Raw genomic sequence first — 19,138 nt, 5'->3', positions numbered from 1 at the left:
AGATCAATGTAATAAAACATTGTCTAAAAAATTATAACTGATATTTATTTATCTATCTATCTATCTTAAACATAAAATAACCTGATCCTGTTTGATCAAGGCGTGCGACTGTTCTGACTTGTCCAATTTTCAGCATCAATTTTGCATCTTGCATCAAAATCCTGTCTATTCATTGTATGCATTTAGTGTATAGTGTACCTAAAATAAAAAGAGTTTTATATACAGGTTTGTGGCTCTTAATTTCTTTGTATTAATTAACCACTTGTAAACTTATGTCCACTGTTCTTTTTTATAAATATAGGATTTGTATTACATCTATATTCATTATAGTCGAATCGAGAATCGAATCAGGAATCGAATTGAGAGCTTGCAAATCGAAATCGAATCGAATTTGAACATCTGAATCGATACCCAGCCCTAACCAAGATCCCAATATATCTGGGCTATCCCAAACATAAGCCCCTTTCACACAGAGATTCCGGAAAATACACGGATAAAGCGACCCGGGATTTGACCCGGGTTCGTTTGATTTTGCTTCATTCACACTGCCAGTGATTTGCCGGAATCAGAGAGCGCGTTCACACACAACCCGTGTATGTTCCGGAAAGACACGTGACATCGATGTGACATGTAATGTCTCAGCAACGTGTATAGTTTGCTTATGAGCTGCGATTTCTCTCTGGAGAAACCACGCTTGTGCATTTTTTTCTCTGATTCGATCATAAACTAGCGCATTACGTACCGTTTCACTAGTCTGCTTTCACTTCACTTCAGCGTCATCATTACGGCTTTTGTTCACACAGCGCGCGTTCCGGGTCTGAACACGGCAATGTTACTAGGTCCTCAACCCGGCATCGATCCTGGCATCAGTCCTGGGTCGTGTTTGCGTTCACACAGAAGGCACTCTGGCAATTTGCCGGGTTCAAAGCGCTGTGTGAAAGGGGCTATATAGGCTATGTGCACAAGCGTAATTTCGAACTTCCGCTATTGTCAGAAGTCGGCATGTCAGTTTCCGGTTTACGGCTGTTCATCCGCATCCGCTATAAACGAACAAGATGAGTGCTGCTGTTGTACGAAAAAAAGAGTTGTTAAACACATCTAAGTTTCTAAGAACTGTAGGTGGATCTATCATCTAACGCCCGTTTCACACATACCCCGTTTGCAGTGCGTGTTGCGGTGCAGGAGCAACGCGTGCTATAGTGCTTTCACATATGATGCGTTTGCAGTGAATAACTGATCCGCGGCTGTACCACAAACACATACTTACTATTTTTATTTAAAATCCAGAAGTTGTGCTGCAACTTTTATTTCAAAAAAAGTTGTCAGCATTGCGATTCTCTTTGTACACACTCTTTAATGGATGTATGCACGTTTAAACACAATTTAAACAACGCAAGTTAGGGCTATTATTCCATGCATTACTTATATTAAGTTGCTCAAGCAAGTGGTCAAATTTACTATATTAAAATGGCAAATATTTTAAATTAAAACTTAAAATTGGCAAAAACAGCCGACTCACATGCCTTTTCTTTTGCATTTAAATTGTAATAGCCTACAATAGATCTTGCATGTCACAAAGAACTTGTTTTTCCAGCTCCACGAATGAGACGAGTGTTGTTCATTATGTCGCCTTAATTGTAGTTTTCCTTGATTTACCCCGGTCTTCACAGTCTTCAGATGACTGTGAAAAATAGTAGTACCGGTATATTAAATGCATTTATGGTGAGATTACTACATTTTATTTAATGAAACGCATTTATGGTGAAATTACTACATTTTCAGGTCAATCTTTGTGCATTTTGACCACGAAACATGCGGTGTCACTTTAATGCAGCACAGCAGAAATAGATTCGGTGCAGTAACGATCGCTGTACTGCTGTTATACGTGCCGCATCTGGAACGGTGTGAAAAGTGAAAGCCCTAACCTGTTAACATGGTGCGTTAGGAGCACTGCTGTGTGCCACTTTGCTCTGCTTCAAGTCGCTAACAGCCATTTGAGCTTCCACCGCTTCCCGAAAAACACCAACCTTCGTGTGCAGTGGCTGCACAAAATAGACATTTTGGGCGACGCGCAAAAAAAAAAAAAAAAAAGTAAGTATGTGTTTGTGGTAGGCTACAGCCGCGGATCAGTTATTCACTGCAAACGCATCATATGTGAAAGCACTATAGCGCGCGTTGCTCCTGCACCGCAACACGCACTGCAAACGGGGTATGTGTGAAACGGGCGTTAGATGATAGCTCCACCTACAGTTCTTAGAAACTTAGATGTGTTTAACAACTCTTTTTTTCGTACAACAGCAGCACTCATCTTGTTCGTTTATAGCGGATGCGGATGAACAGCCGTAAACCGGAAACTGACATGCCGACTTCTGATAATAGCGGAAGTTCGAAACTACGCTTGTGCACATAGCCTATAGGGCCTTAAACAAAGATTCCAAAAGAACCATTTCTTAGGGCGTTTTTACACACGCGTTTTTGTTTTTGTGGTCTGAGTTAGAGCGCGATTGTTCCGGGTGCCCTCTGCAGTGTAGGTTCTGGTTTTACAAGCAACTTAATTCTATCGAACTCCTGGTGCATTTGAGTTCATCTTACGTCATCACAAACGTCCACGGCACATGATAGAAAAGAAGTGCAGGTCAATATTATTGTGTTTTATTTATTTGGTGCCATTATGGCTAGCTGAGTAATCGACAGTTGAGACTTTGAGTCCATGTTGCTTTCACATTCATGCAAATCGCGGCAGAGTTCGAGTGCAACTGAACTCAGACCACCTCCTTCAGGTAGTCTCGGGTTCAGTACCCGGTGCACACCCGGGTCCGCATGACAGCTTTCACATTACTAATTTATCATGCGAATTTCATTCCCCATTTTGAACTAAACTGCCAGTGTGAAAACACCCTTAGGAACCAGAATCTAAAATCATATTAAGACATCTTTAATACTTCTTGAGTTAAAGGCAGGCAAACTTAAGAAAAATAACAATTTTGCACTCAGACCTCTATGTTCCATGCAATTGTTTTAATACAGGGGAACAACATTTACTACATGTAACCCGCATTTAGTTAAGTCTTTTATTTTGGCGGGCCGCCCACTTCCTGCGGTTTCCCCGAACTCCCAACTTCCTCAAAGTTGCGCGTCACGAGAGTTCACTTTCTCTCTGTCACTTTCTCTCCACTGTGGCTGTGGCATGGTCTGTTCGGCGTCTCTAAACAAAGTTACAAAGTGCTTCAACTTTAGCCATTCAAGCTTTGAATACTCGTTGTTGCCGCTTCTCAACCAGAGCCCTGTCTGATTCCGCTCTGTTTAGACGTTGGGCTGCACCTAGATTAACCCCGCGTTAATCATTCCGATTTCAAAGGTCAGGTTTTTTTTCTGGACCAATCAATCCCCATTCTTCATTTATGGACTTTTGAATTCTCGACTGTCCCAACTCAAGGACTCCAATCGAGATGGCGAGCCAAAAGAACTCGGATCTATACGTGGTAGGATAAGCGGACTATACATCCACCGCGACTGAACCTACCTGGATTATTATTGCTCAACCAGTAATTAACTGACTTCTGACCGGACTCTGTCTCGGCCGTGATACACATTGCGGTTTTATTTTTATTTTCCCCTCTCCTTTCTGTTTTTTTTCTCCCTATTCGTCGGCAGCATATCATCCTGCCATTGAACTGAACTTTAAGTAGCATTGTGTTTTGTATGTGTCATTGACGACATTTTGTTCATGTTGTTTGTTTTCTTATTTTTACTGAATACACACACTAAAATCTATGACTCCAGTGTACTCATTCACAACCCAGGCTCCGTGACGATCCATCTTCTGTTGCTACATAGCATCCGCAGTCAACTGCCTAGCATATGAGTGTTACATACACTTTACAAAAATGTTTCATTAGTTCACATCAAGTCCCCTTGTGGTGAAAATAAACATTTTAATCTTGTTTATATGCCTATGTGATGTTTTTAATATGCTTTAAGACAAACCATGTGCAAATTCATGTCAACACCATTGCTGAATATTTTCTCTTTTAAAACTGCATTGATCTAAAGACAGTCTCAAAAACGAAACAGCTGTTTTTTCTGACGTCACAAACTACCTTGTAAACGTGCCGACGGGCTTTGGCATTTCATTAACTATGACCGTTCTGAAGCAGTGAAGTCTCAAGAGAAGCCTGGTTATTTGGGTTTATTTTTCTGTTTATATGAAAAATCAGTTACATTTAGCAATAAAGTGGGTGTATGATGTATATTACGATGTTATGATGAACTATATGCCTTTCTCCACTAATGTTCTGAGTTGCTCAAAGCGTTTCTAAGGATACTGATTGTTACTGAAGGCAGCTGTCTGACTGTCTAATGGTCAGTGGTGGACAGTGACGAAGTAAATGTAATTCGTTACTGTACTTAAGAAGCTTTTTTGCGTATCTGTACTTTACTCAAGTATTTAAATTTTGGGAGACTTTTACTTTAACTCCACTACATTTCAAAGTCAAATATCTTACTTTTTACTCTACTACATTTTCAAAATCAGTCGTTCCTTTTTATTTATGAGTGGATAAAAACGTAACTGGTCAAACGAGCCACCAATCACAGTACAGCGCGCGCGCTTTGTTTTGAACTTGCCTTGGCGGAATCTACTAAGCGCGAACCAGGGGTGCGTTTCCCAAAGCCAACTATGGTCGCAAGTTCCGTCGTCACCAATAGAGTTCAATGGAAATTGCGATCATAGTTGGATAACGATGCTTTCGGGAAACGCACCCCAGAGCCGTTAAATATGAGAGTTGCGAACATAGATGGTTGTGACAGTGATCTCGCCGCCGCGCGGTCACGTTATTCGTGTAGCTCTCAATAGTTCCAAACAAATCGCGTTGACAATGATTTTAAGCGGGACAGAGAGCAGCAGCTATTATTGCAGCAATTATCGGTAAGTATTGACGCATAATGTACTGCTTACGTTGCCACTAAAATGACTTGCATATAATAGCTTTTTTTTCTGGGGAGTAGCCTAGCAGAAACACTGCATTAATACGTTTTTGTGTTTGGAGGGAAATTGGCTGCTCCCATAACATAGAATATAGAATATATATATATACATAGCCTATATATGTATGTGTGTGTGTGTGTGTGTGTGTGTGTGTGTGTGTGTGTGTGTGTGTGTGCACGCGTGTGTGTATATATATATATATATATATATATATTTAATGGCGTCGTGCAGGTTTATGTGAATGTATCATAACATTAAGATGTTAATAATTATGGAGAGAAAAATATATACAGTAAATACTGTAAATGTTTTATACCTTATGGGAACAGTCCCCTTCCCTCCAAAATTAAACACACAAAAAATTAATTCAATTCAAATACATATATATATACATACAGTATATATATACATACAGTATATATATACATACAGTATATATATACATACAGTATATATATATATATATATATATATATATATCAGACTAATTAATGTCATTTCATTAATAGATCGGTGTGCCAAGAGTGACATTAGTCTTCACTTAGACTGAGTTAAGCAAGAGTCTTGTGACAAATTATAATAGGACATTATAGCCATAAAAAAAATCTAAGTACTTGGATACTTAAGTACATTTGAAGGCAAATATTTTTGTACTTGTACTCAAGTGAATGTTTAAAGGCAGCACTTCTACTTTTACTTGAGTAATATTTTACCTTGAGTATGTTTACTTTTACTCAAGTACATGGTATGTGTACTTCGTCCACCACTGCTAATGGTGAACAGGAACATGGTTTGTGTAACATTAACAAAACATTAGCTGTTTGATAACGTAGTGAAGCAAAAGGCATAATCATATTAATTACCCTTAAGTAGGGGTGGGAATCGCAGCGGACTTTAATGAAAGTAAAGAGTTGTGAGAAAATGTGATGCGGCAGGTCTTAAAGGCTACGTTCACACTGCGAGCCTTAGTGCTCAATTCCGATTTATTGCTCAGATCCGATTTTTTTGTATAGCTATTCACATTGTTGTTTTAAATGTGGCCAATATCAGATTCCAGTGCGAACAGATCACGGTCCTGAACTGACCAGCAATGTTGATCTACATTGAAGTAAATGTCACATGAATTGTGACTGTTCAGACTGTGGTTGCATTGCAAAACATCTGATCTGTATCGGATTTAGTACCACATATGGAAGTTGCACAAATAGGAATTGAAAAGATCAGATTCCATGTGGTTTGTGCTGTTCACACTGTCATGAGAAAAACAGATATGAGTCTCATGTGAGCAAAAAAATGCAAGCACTGTTAATGCAATAGATATTATTTCCAATTAGTGCAATTCAACAAGCTTTTTTGTTTCAAAAACATTTGTCATTATTTTACTTCCATATCACTACTCTTGAATGAATAACATTTGTAGCTTTAATAAGGATTAATCTTTATTTAATTTATAATTTATGCACTGAAGACTGTAGTGTTTGATAACTTTATTACATTTCTGTATCCTAACTGTTAGACCTACCTTAAAATCTTAAAGCACTGTTTACAAGGTTACATGGGTCAAAATCGATGAAAACAATAACTTTTTGTGCATTTTAACAGCGCAAGTAAAAATCTGAACCGGTCTGACTGCGCCACTAGAAAAAATTGAGTCCCGATTTATTGAAGAGCACAGGTAAATGTGACATTTATTTTTTGTTATATATTTGTTATTTTTTAAAGCCATATATAAATGTCAATTAAATGTTAAATTATACTGTAATGCTGAATGCCTATAATTAATGGCTAAAATATATATTTCACAGAGACATCAGTTAGCAGTATTGGTATCGGTGATACTGGCCTTCTTTATTTAAAATATAGGCTACTGTCTTTATGTTGTTTCTACATACATTTGTAGATTAAATGCTAAATTATTACAGTATACAAATACCGGTATATATTTTTTGAAAACTTTAATGTTAAGTGAGAATAATCGCGATTAATTTCAGAAAAAAATGTGGGATTAGTCAGAACAAACAATGAACAGCTGTATTTTTCTTAAAGCTGTAGTCCGTAACTTTTTAATAATTTTTATTAAAGGGTTAGTTCGCCCATTTAAGACATGAAGTTGTATGCAATCCTTACCAGCACTATAGTGCATACACACTGACCCACTCTGTTGTCACCTCCCTGGTCAGAGTTCTGGCCGCTGGAAGTTTTTCAATAAAGTACTCCCGGTTATTTTCCGGGGCCACAAAACTGTCCGTTTTTACGTGAAAAAATGATTTGCGTTTCAAAGCTTGATTAATTTACCACACAAAAAACACGCCGGTCAAAATTCATACCTCAGTTTTAATCTGCACTATTTTCTATCCATTTCTATCAATCCGCGCTGCTTTCAACGTCAACAGTGCGCACGTTGTGTGTATGCACTATAGTGCTGGTAAGGATTGCATACAACTTCATGTCTTAAATGGGCGAACTAACCCTTTAAAGTACATAACCAGCCAGTGTTCAAAACTATCAGGTTGTCTTAACTCGATTAAAAACGGTAAGCTTGTAATAATGTTTTTAACTCCAATCATACATAATTGGTACTGGTGGATTTCCGCGGGAAATTCGAGCATGTCTTTGCGTCATTACGTCACATCTGTACACATAAAGATGGTGTCTCGGCTAGTAGGCTATATTGCGTGTGAGGATGTTGGAGGTGGAGATTTATAGCCTTTTCTCACAGCAATTGATATAATTAAACTTATCAATTTGATGGCGGATCCAGAAAGGTTCAAATGACAATCACCAGTGACAACTGGAGATTCACCCATTGTAAAATGCAAAAGACTTCGGAGTGGCTACAGAAAAAAAAAGACACTGCAACCAGGCCCATGCGAAACAAGGATAAATATCGGAAGGGCATTAAATGTAGTCACGCAATGCTGATGTTGTTAACAGTAACTATTTGAGAACAAAGTATAATTTGCCCGGTTTGAAGTGATATGATAAGCGATCGTTAGACTTAATCAGCGCGATTTACTGCAATGCTTTTTTTCCCCTTAGTTGGTCAGAACAAAAGTGGATGTTACTTACTTGTTCAGATGACATTTTCCACTGAAAATTCTTATGTTGGTCATACTTCCAAAAAGTAGAATCTGTGATTCCGAATGACAGTATCCACACCGGCGAGGTGACTGACAGCTGCACATTCTCTTCAAAACATTGGATTAATTCGCGCTGTGCCATGTCGAGGCATAACCCACATAAATTTGATAATTCTGTGAATAACTGCAATTGCAGATTTCAAACAGAGATGGCGACAAAGAGGAAAAACTACGGACTGCAGCTTTAACTAACATTAACTAATATTAATAAATACTGTCACAAATGCTCATTGTTAATGCATTATTTAATGTTAATAAATTAGACCTTATTGCAAAGTGTTATATGCATGCAATTATTTTAGACTCAGCCACAGCTAATTGTCATATTTTGCAACCAGTTTTTAGACAAACAGTCTCCTGCTTTGTGTTTGTATGTTGTACCATCAACTGTACCTGACTGGAGCTCCACTTGCCCTCATCAAATACGTCTCCTAAAATGAAGACAACTTCTGGATTTAGAAGCCACAGAGATGTCTGGAACGCTCTTTCCATCTGCCATTCTCTGCGAAAATATAATAAAAAATACTCATAATAAAAATGTGCAGAGCTTCCTTCAATAAAAAAAAAAATTACTTTGCCCAATGTAAAAAATGTATATAATCTTTTGTAATGTTCACAGACTGTTTTTTTTTTTGTCTTCATAAATGAAAACTTTTAGATGGATTTTGAACCCGTCTATTTGATCAGTTTATAATTAGTTGAAGTGTACTGCTAAATGTTTAGGTGATTACAGTCCTGTTCTAAACATGTCCTACAGCAAAACCATGGTACAGTGATGATATGTGATGGAATCATATTCATGTAACGTTACTGTGGCATTTAATACAGTAGCCTACTCCAATGTACTGTAACAAAAATGTCTCAAAAACACATGGCAGGCCTATTAAAATAAAACTTTTTTTCTAGCATGTTTAGATAAGCAGGTCGTACGCTTCTGACACCAGATAAATACCTTCTGAGTTTGTCGAGCCAGTGTCCTCTGATGGCCCCTAATAAGTGAGTATCAGAGAGAAATAACGCCCGCAAAGGTGAATGTGAATCTTCAGCTTCAATTTGCGGCCATGAGCAACGCAGAATAACAGGATAATAGATCACATATTCACACAATACAAACACGCTGACAAAAACAAAAATCAGAGACACAGCTAATCTACCACTCGATCCAAACATCGAGATCATTGTACGAACCCGTTGTATTACTGCAATACAACACGATACACGAGTTAAATCTGTTGGCGAAAGAAAAATCGCATCTAACTAGCGTGCTCGAAGCAATATGCTCTTCTCCAGCTTCATTCTCAATAACATGTCATTTTTACATGAAAAAAACAACAACATCGAAACGGAAGAGACATTACAATATGTTTTCTCATAAGGTCGCTGTATATCTTGATGAAAAATGCATCAGTGTATCGCAGATCGCGATGTTTTTAAATCCTCTCAGGGTAACCAGCAATGTTGCAAGAGCAGTTTTGCTAAACAGACAAACGTCACAGCTGTGCGCGTGTGATGAACATCTGAGCGGACATTCAATTCATCAGATTCTGTGCGCGCTTGAAGAGTGCCATCCAGTGGTCAGTCATAATATTACGACGTTCCATTAAAAAGATTCCCTTTGAACCTTTAAACCTTTAAAGGGATACTCCACCCCAAAATGAAAATTCTGTCATCATTTACTCTACTCACCCTTAAGTTGTTGCAAACTTGTATGAGTTTCTTTCTTCTGCTGAACAAAAGGACGATATTTTGAAGAACGGTTGGAACCAAAGAGTTGTTTGGCACCATTGACTTAGAGAAAAAAAAAATACTATAGCTAGTCATTGGTGCCAAAGTTCCAATCGTTCTTCAAAATATCTTCCTTTGTGTTCAGCAGAAGATAGAAACTCATACAGGTTTGCAAAAACTTGAGGGTGAGTAAATGATGACAGAATTTTCATTTTTGGGTGGAGTATCCCTTAACCTTCAAGTTTTAGATCAGTAAGATTTTTTAAATGTGTTTAAAGGAAGACTCTCATTTATTTGTTCCAAAATACAGCAACAACAGTAATATTGTGAAATATTTTTTACATTTAAAATAACTTATCTATTTGAATATATAGCCTAAAATATAATGTCTTCCTGTGTTGGCAGAGCTGAATTTTCAGCATCATTATTACTCCAGTCTTCAGTGTCACATTACAGAAATCATAATATGCTGATTTGCTGCTCATGAAACATTTATTATTATTCTCAATGTTGAAAACAGTTGTGTGCCGTTTTTCAGGATTCTTTGGTGAATAGAAAGTTCAAATGAACAGCATTTATCTGAAATAGAAAATTTTTGTAACATTATAAATATCTTTACTGTCATTTTTGATCAGTTGAATGCATTATGCTGAATTATATTATACTTTCTTTAATTCCTTTACAAAAAAATCTTACTGATCCCACATTTTTCAACAGTAGTGTATAATGTCTATGTCTATTTCAGATAAATGCTGTTCATTTGAACTTTCTATTCATGGGAGATGTTCAACTTCACTTTCATGTTCATCAAACCATTCTGTCACAAGTCTTGCTGTATTATTGGTGCATTATCATGCTGATACACGTCACCCCCCTTCAGGGTACAATGTTTGAACCATTAGCTGCACATGGTCCTCCAGAATGGTTCGGTAGTCCTTGGCACAGGAGGGAATGAAAATATATTGCACCCCAAACCATCACTGATCCACCCCCTGGGCTGTAAAAAGTGAACGTTCAGTTGGTGCTTAAAGGAAGTATTTATATCTGATTCTACAAATTCTCATTTTGTTGTTGTAACCTATAATCAGTTTTATGTAACATAAAACAAGGGAAAACTGTTATAATGTAATGTAAGTCAAATATGTTGACTTGCATTGGGCCAACAAACAATTTCCAATAAAGCTCAGGATGGACACATGTGACACATGCGCATTTGCTCCTTGCTAATTGTCAAATTTTGCTTCAAGGAGAAATCTTGATTTGGAGTTATTACACATTATGTTGCATCAAAGTGAAAATCGCAATTGACAGCGCTACTCTTCAGCACAGTGGTAACCTCAAAATTCAATAAAAGAAACTCCTAAATGTTCAACATAACTGAACATTAAACATTAACATAAACTACCAACATCCTTCCCTTTATTGAAAAACACATTAAATAACACGTAATCCATAAATGTACTCTCCTAATGCAGTCCCTTGCAAAGCATGCTGGGTTACCATTGTGCTGAAGAGTAGCGCTTGTTCATGGGCCCTCAGTCTTTACTCACACCTTACTTTGCTTAGTAGTTTATTATATACAATGTGCATAATGATACAACTCTGTTGACTGCTGATTATATTGAATAAACTTAATTAAGTTGTGTGTTAAAATGTCTTCAATTAAAGAAGGGTAATTCATTATTTTTGAGTGTATTTACATCAAGGTGGAAAAGGACTTTCATCATATTAAACAAAAAATATTATATCAAACTTATTAAGTCATTTTATCTAGTTGGATAAATCAGGTTATATCTACTGACACGACAGTTATGCTTCAGAAAACGACTCGGTTACTAACGTAACCTCGGTTCCCTGAGAGGAGGGAACGAGTATTGCGTAAGCTTACGCTATGGGAAAACTCCTTTTCTCGAGAAATATTGAAGTCTTTATGTAAAACGCATTGCAGCTGCACAGCATACAGCAATGAGCGAGGCAGCTCGGTCATTGGCTGTGCTGCGGCAACTTGCACGAACCAATGACGGGGCGACTCTGAACCCGCTTCCAATGAGCGTGCTTCGCGCCCACGCGCGTCAGAGCCCGCCAAGATGGGCGTGGCCAAGGGCTATTTATTGGGCGCCCCGTCATCTGAGTTCTTTAGGTTCAATCGACTGAAGCAAACTGACCAAGCACAAGCACGGCAGATTACGCAATACTCGTTCCCTCCTCTCAGGGAACCGAGGTTACGTTAGTAACCGAGTCGTTCCCTTTCGAGAGGTTCCTCCTATTGCGTAAGCTTACGCTATGGGAACGCCATGTAAAACGCTGTGCGTGCTGACTTCGCTTCTATTAAGCCGGAGGCCGGTGCCTGAGCCTTTGAGCGAAGTAATTATCCAACGAGCCAGCCGAAGGCGGGCTTTATAAAAGGACAACGTGGAACGGCCCGATGGGCGTCCAGAGACACACACAAGCACATTTTTATGTACTGTCATGTATGAAAAATCCTCCACATCAGTTCCAAAGATGTGATTCTATGAGGGAGGAGACAATGCTCAGCATGTACACACCCCAGCCTATGCATAGTTAGACCGACAGTATGCTAGAGTGCAATGAGGGGACCTGTAGGTTATAAAACCTGATAAATGTGGACGGTGAGGCCCAGCCTGCAGCCGCACAAATATCTTGAATGGGTATCCCACTCGACCACGCCCACGAGGAGGCCATGCCTCTCGTAGAGTGAGCTCTGATGCCCAAGGGGCACTGAAGGCCCTTGGCTTCATAAGCCAGCGCTATAGCATCAACTATCCAGCGCGATATTCTTTGCTTTGACACAGCCAGACCTTTAGTGCGGCCGCCAAAGCATACGAACAACTGCTCTGTCTGTCTGAACAGGGCAGAACGTTCCAAATATACTCTGAGTGCCCTGACCGGGCAGAGTAAATTAGCGTCACTTTCGTCTGCTGGGGACGATAGCGCGGCCAAAGATATCACCTGTGCTCTGAAAGGAGTAGAGAGCACCTTAGGAATATACCCGTGTTTTGGCCTGAGGACAACCCTGCTGTCGTTAGGTCCAAATTCCAGGCAGGTAGCGCTTGATGACAGCACGTGCAGGTCGCCCACTCTCTTGACCGAGGCGAGAGCCAGCAAGAGAGCAGTTTTGAGCGAGAGCTGTTTAAGGTGCACAGTTCGGAGGGGTTCGAATGGGGCACGCTTAAGTGCGTCCAGGACCGTGGCCAGGTCCCAAATCGGCACCGAGGGGGGGCGTGGGGGATTTATCCTCCTGGCGCCCCTCAGGAAACGAACAACTAGGTAGTTTTTCCCTAGTGTGCGTCCTTCGACCGGTTCATGTGATGCCGCTATGGCAGCCACATATACTTTGAGCGTGGAGGGAGTGCGGCCTGCCTCCAACAGCTCTTGTAAGAAAACGAGCACACTCGGTACTTCGCATGTCTCAGGATTCAGGTTCCTGGATTTACACCAGTCACTGAACACCTTCCATTTCTGGGCATATAAGCGCCTTGTAGAGGGCGCTCGCGCCTCAGTGATGGTTCTCAACACTCTACTGGGGAGGTTCCCGGGAATCCGTTGAGGGGCCACGCATGGAGGGCCCACAGATCGGGGCGGGGATGGAGGATCATCCCGTTGGCCTGTCTGAGGAGATCTAGCCTCAGTGGAATCGGCCATGGGGCAGATTGCATCATCTGCATCAGTTCTGGAAACCACGTCTGGTTCTTCCAGAGTGGGGCTACCAGGAGCACTGCACATTTCTCCTCCCTGATCCGACTGATGACCTGAGGTAGCATCGCGACCGGAGGGAAGGCATACAGCGGGCGGCTCGGCCAGACTTGGGCGAGCGCGTCTGTGCTCTTTGAAAAGAAGAGAGGGCAGTGCGCATTTTCCTTGGAGGCAAAGAGGTCGACCTCTGCTCTGCCAAAGGTTTGCCATAACCACTGAATCGTCAGGGGGTGGAGAGACCATTCTCCTGGGAGAACTTTGTCTCTGGACAGCATGTCCGCTCCCTGGTTCAGAACACCTGGCACATGCGCTGCTCTCAGCGAGCGCAGGTTGCGCTGGGACCACAGGTGAAGCTCCCTGGCCATCGAGTGCAGGGAGCTCGATCTGAGTCCACCCTAACGATTTATATGCGAGACTACCGTCATGTTGTCCGTTCGGACTAGGACGTGCTCGTCCTTCAGGTACGGGAGCAGGGCTCTGAGAGCCAAAGCGACCGCTTTCAATTCCAGACAGTTTATATGTAGGCGCTTCTCCGGGTTTGACCACAAACCGGAGACAGGCCTGCCCTCGTAAAGGGCCCCCCAACCTATTTTGGAGGCATCTGTCGTGATCATTTTTCTCCTTGTGTTCACGCCCAAACTCACGCCGGACTGATACCAGTCGACAGCTTTCCAGGGCGTCAGGGCTTTTATGCAGCCGTGATTTGCTCTGATTAAAAAGTGGCCCGAGCGCCACGCGTGAGTGGGGACACGGCTTTTGAGCCAGCGTTGGAGAGGACGCATGTGCAACAATCCTAGCTGGAGTACAGCTGATGCTGAGGCCATGAGACCGAGCATCCTCTGAAATCGCTTGACGGGGGCGCGCGCACCCGCTCTGAACGATGTTGCAAGGCGCCGGATAGTGAGCGCGCGCTCTGATGAGAGGCGCGCCGTCATCTGCACTGAGTCTAGCACTATTCCCAGAAAAGAAATATTCTGGCTGGGGGATAGCATGCTCTTTGCAAAATTGATTTTTAGACCTAGGCACTTTAGATGACTGATAATCCAAGACCTGTGTGTCACTAACTGGCTCTCTGATTGTGCTAGTATTAGCCAATCGTCGAGATAATTTAGTATTCGCACTCCCCGCTGTCTCAGGGGGGAAAGTGCTGCATCCATACATTTCGTAAATGTACGGGGTGCCAGTGACAGGCCGAATGGTAGTACTGTGTACTGGTATGACTGTCCCTCGAAAGCGAATCTCAGAAATGGCCTGTGATGAGGCGCTATTGGAATGTGAAAGTAAGCGTCTTTCAGATCCACTGACAGAAACCAATCCCCCGGGCGAACTTGCGCGAGGATATGCTTGGTTGTTATCATTCTGAACGAGCGAATCATTAAAGCTTTGTTCAGATGTCTGAGATCTAGAATGGGGCGGAGACCGCCATCCTTTTTCGGGACGAGAAAATAGCGGCTGTAAAAACCTGCCTCGCTCATAGAGGGGGGGACTGTTTCTATAGCGCCTTTCTCTATCAGTTTGAGCATCTCGGTGCGTAGAACATGTGAAACATCTTTTCTCACTTTCGTCTCTACCACTGCTGTGAAGCGGGGCGGTCTGCGAGCGAATTGAAGCGAGTAACCGTGTTTTATTATGTTCAAAACCCATTTCGGCATGTCGGGGATATTTTCCCAAGCTTTCGCTCGCACAGATATGGGCTGAATGCTGGCCGGGGGCGTGTCGCAGTGACGTATGGCTCCCGCCAGCGAATCGTTCTGTGTTAATACCGAGCTTACAGCTCTCAGCGGCGCGGGCGCGCGCTGAGCAGCTCTGTTGAATGCCGAGTACAGGGGTGCGTGTGAGATTATAGGCATGCTCGCTGTAATGCTCACAGAGTGAGATGGGGAAATGTTTAACACTGTATGTATAGTGCTTATGGGTGGGGGTGCATAGACTGTGGTAGGCACGCGCGCCACTTTCATAAAACTTCCCGCTCGTGGCGGGAGGTTTTTGGCCATATAAACAGTGTTTGTGAGTTGGGGTGCGTGCATAACAGCGGGCACACGCGCTACTCTTATACAACTTCCCGCTTTTACTGGGGAAGTGTTTATAACTGTGGGAACAGTGCTTGTGTGTAGTGGTGCATACGTGACAGTTGGCACACAATCTACATTTATGGGGCGTCCAGCCTGAGCTGGGAAAACATTTGGCACTGCGTTGACAGTTTTGATATGTGGGAATGCGCATTTTGGTGTGGACACGTGACCCTTTAATGACACAGGCAGAAAATAGCTCTTTATGTGATTTCTGTGTGTCGCCGTAAAAACGGCATTTGTTTGCAGGTGGGCGAGCTGTGTGGCTGGCACATTGGTTGCTGTATAGACATTTCCAGCCGCCTGTAAGGGGACTGGGTAATGCTTTAAACGTTTTGGAGAGAACGGTCCGGCTCTTGCGAGACACGCGCTCTCCCTTTTCCTCCCTGTAGCTAGGAGGACTTACGAGGCTCTGGGTTCAGCACAATCTTGGGCCGAGGTCCCCGTCGGTCGGGCGGTTGCTTCCTGTTGGCAGAGCGCGAGCGGCGTCGAAAATCCGTTTCAGGTTTGGGCTGAGAGACGGGGGGCGCCGTCTTAGCTCGCTGCTGCTGAGGCGGCCGTTGGCGGCTCTGCGATGAGCTAGATCGCTTGGGCAGGAAGTGACGCATAGCCTGTGAGTCCTTACGGGCTTCGGTGAAGCGCTCGGCAAACTCCTTCACCGCTGGTCCAAACAGGCCGCTTTGGGAGATAGGCGCGTCGAGAAATGACGCCTTATCTGCATCCTTCATCTCTGTTAGCGTCAGCCACAGATGGCGCTCAAGGACAGTCAGGTTAGCCATAGCACGGCCGATGGATTGGGCGGTGGCTTTTGTAGCTCGCAGCGCTATGTCAGTGGCGCTGCGTAGGTCCTTAAATGCCTCAGGATCGGGTCCAGACTCGTCCATACTGCGGAGAAGTTTGGCTTGAAACACCTGGAGGACAGCCATAGAGTGAAGCGCTGATGCAGCTTGGCCGGCGGCGGCGTATGCGCGACCGGCGAGAGCTGAAGTGGACCGGCAAGGCTTCGAGGGATGAGAAGCTTTAGCTTTCCATCCAGCGTTGGAGGGTGGACACAGATGATTGGCCACAGCCTCCTCGAGGGGCGGAGTCCCCTCATAGCCTCTTTCTTTCGCGCCGTCCACAGAGGAGAGCGACAAAGAAAAAGAAGGCTTCAGGCGAGCGGAGTGCGGGGCTTTCCACGACTTCGTGAGTTCGTCGTGAACTTCCGGGAAGAAGGGGGAGGGTCTTTGTCGAGGGGCCTGTCGGCGCCCCTGCAGGAACCACTCGTCCAGTCGGCTGCGGGCGGGTTCTTCCGGGGAAGACCAATCGAGCCCGAGGTCTTCCACGGCCTTAGAGAGAATGCGGACGATCTCTGAGTCCATGCTGGTGCCCGCGCTCGTGCCTGCTAATGTCGATGGCGCGGGGTCGAAGGACGAGCCCGGCCAGTCGTCGGATGCAGCATCACAGGAAAAACTGTCATCCTTATCATCGTCATCCCCTGACGCGCCAAACGAGACGAGCCCATCGCTCCGCTGGAGGGGTGCTGGTCCGCCTGTGTGAACTGGACTGGCGGCGGGGAGTCTTCGGGTGGTGGTGAAGCACGCGGGGATTGGCCCGGCGTGACATCACTGCAAACCGCGTGCTCCGGCGGCCTCTGTGAGCGGCGTTTTTTCTTTCGCGGCTCGACCAGAGGAGATGGCAGCACGGAAGAGGTGGGCTCTTTCGCGGTGAAAATGGCGAAGCGAGCGCGCAGCTCGGTGAGGCCCAGGGCGTCACACTCGGGACATCCGCCTCGAGTAAGGGCAGCCTCTGCGTGGTCCGGTCCCAGGCAGCGGGCGCAAATGATGTGACGATCCCCGTCCTGAAGAGGGCCTCGACACGAGGCGCAGGAAGGCATTTGAAACAACGCCTTGTAAAATTTGCTCTTTTAGAAAGTGTCGCGGGGGCGAACACTGAAAGCTTTGTAAAGGATATTCAGATGATGCGCGCCGGATGGCTTAGCAGAAGGGCGATCGAAGGCGGCTGAAGGCGCCGGCGTCCTCGAAGCAGTCCTGCTGTAGGCTTGTCGACGGCGGCGGCGAAAAGACTCCAACAAATCCGGAGGATCCAGCGAAGAGAAGGTTCTTTGCTGAAGGAGATTAAATCTAAAGAACTCAGACGACGGGGCGCCCAATATATAGCCCTTGGCCACGCCCATCTTGGCGGGCTCTGACGCGCGTGGGCGCGAAGCACGCTCATTGGAAGCGGGTTCAGAGTCGCCCCGTCATTGGTTCGTGCAAGTTGCCGCAGCACAGCCAATGACCGAGCTGCCTCGCTCATTGCTGTATGCTGTGCAGCTGCAATGCGTTTTACATAAAGACTTCAATATTTCTCGAGAAAAGGAGTTTTCCCATAGCGTAAGCTTACGCAATAGGAGGAACCTCTCGAAAGGGAAACCTTGTTTTTTCAGGTTGGTTGAATTCAGTTATAATCAGTAATCTTAAATCATTTATTTAATTTCAACAAAACCAGTTTTTCAGGTTGGTTGACCTCAGTTATATTCAGTAATATTAAATCATTTATTTCATTTTAATAAAACCAGTAATTGTAGATGTTACCACATGAAATTGAGCGTCAGCGTCAGTTCTGGCAGGCCAAGTGTAAAAACTAAAGGTGCCTCAAATATGCTGTCGGATACTCAAGGAACTTAAAAATGTAATTTAAGTGCCTCAAAGCTCTTTCTCCTATAGTAGGGTTACTGGTGGAGCACTGACAATCTTTGCGGTTCTTGCTGGAACTTATGGGATCCTTTAAGCACTTTGTATTCAGTTCAGAGGTTCTGGAGTCACCTTTTCATTACCACGAGACCTCGAAGTGCTTTGGGGGAAATTAGAGGAACTTGAATGCTATAAAAGGGTTATTGTACGATCTTTTAACATTTAAGTGGTTCCTGGAAGATCTCTTATGTTAAAGCCAGCATCTGGAGGAACCCAATGGTTCTTGTGAGGCCAGAATACGATTATTATTATCATATTATTGTTATAGGCTACTTAAGTTTAAAAAAAATGTTATAAATATATTTCATAAATTATACTTCTAATTCAGTATACTTACATTTATTTAGTATAGGCAGTAGCGGAGATAGCGTGGGTGCTTGGGTGCGGCCGCCCCAGAGCCCGTGCCAATTAGGGGCCCCTCAAACGCCGCCGATCTTGCGTCACTGGACAGGAATGGGGCCCTCGCCAGCAGTGATGCCGGTAACTTTTTTCAGTAACGAGTAATAACGAGTTACTATTTCCAAACCAGTAATCAGATTAAAATTACTGATTACTGAACTGCGTTACTATTTTTTGTCATTTTCTTTAGTAGAAATGATGGCTGATATGCGATATGAAACCAAAATGTGAGTGAGAAGGCAGAATCGCGACACACTCCAACTCCCAGCGTTATCCTTCCCGTCCAGATCCAATGGTACCACATCTTTAAATTACTATTAGTAGGCTATTGTTTGAAGTTAACATTATAAAATACGTAGACCTACCACA

The 19,138-nt window shown here is 43.3% G+C and overlaps 1 protein-coding gene across 1 annotated transcript in view; it reads right to left on the bottom strand.

The window, feature by feature from the left end:
* The window catches only part of mppe1 (metallophosphoesterase 1), a 100,481-nt gene extending 90,842 nt beyond the window's left edge, over window positions 1-9,639 (bottom strand). Inside the window, exons 1-2 of the mRNA XM_056234736.1 lie at window positions 9,080-9,639; window positions 8,521-8,629 (exon numbers count right to left, since the gene is read on the bottom strand). Of these exons, the coding sequence (XP_056090711.1) occupies window positions 8,521-8,629; window positions 9,080-9,306 (336 nt within the window). The 5' untranslated portion in view covers window positions 9,307-9,639. The remainder of the gene's footprint in view (window positions 1-8,520; window positions 8,630-9,079) is intronic.
* Between the last annotated feature and the right edge of the window lie 9,499 nt (window positions 9,640-19,138).

Source organism: Rhinichthys klamathensis, unplaced genomic scaffold, assembly GCF_029890125.1.
Source record: "Rhinichthys klamathensis goyatoka isolate OS25496 unplaced genomic scaffold, OSU_Roscu_1.1 h1tg000404l_1, whole genome shotgun sequence".
Classification (NCBI taxonomy): domain Eukaryota; kingdom Metazoa; phylum Chordata; class Actinopteri; order Cypriniformes; family Leuciscidae; genus Rhinichthys; species Rhinichthys klamathensis.
This window is presented reverse-complemented; position numbering and strand designations above follow the sequence as displayed.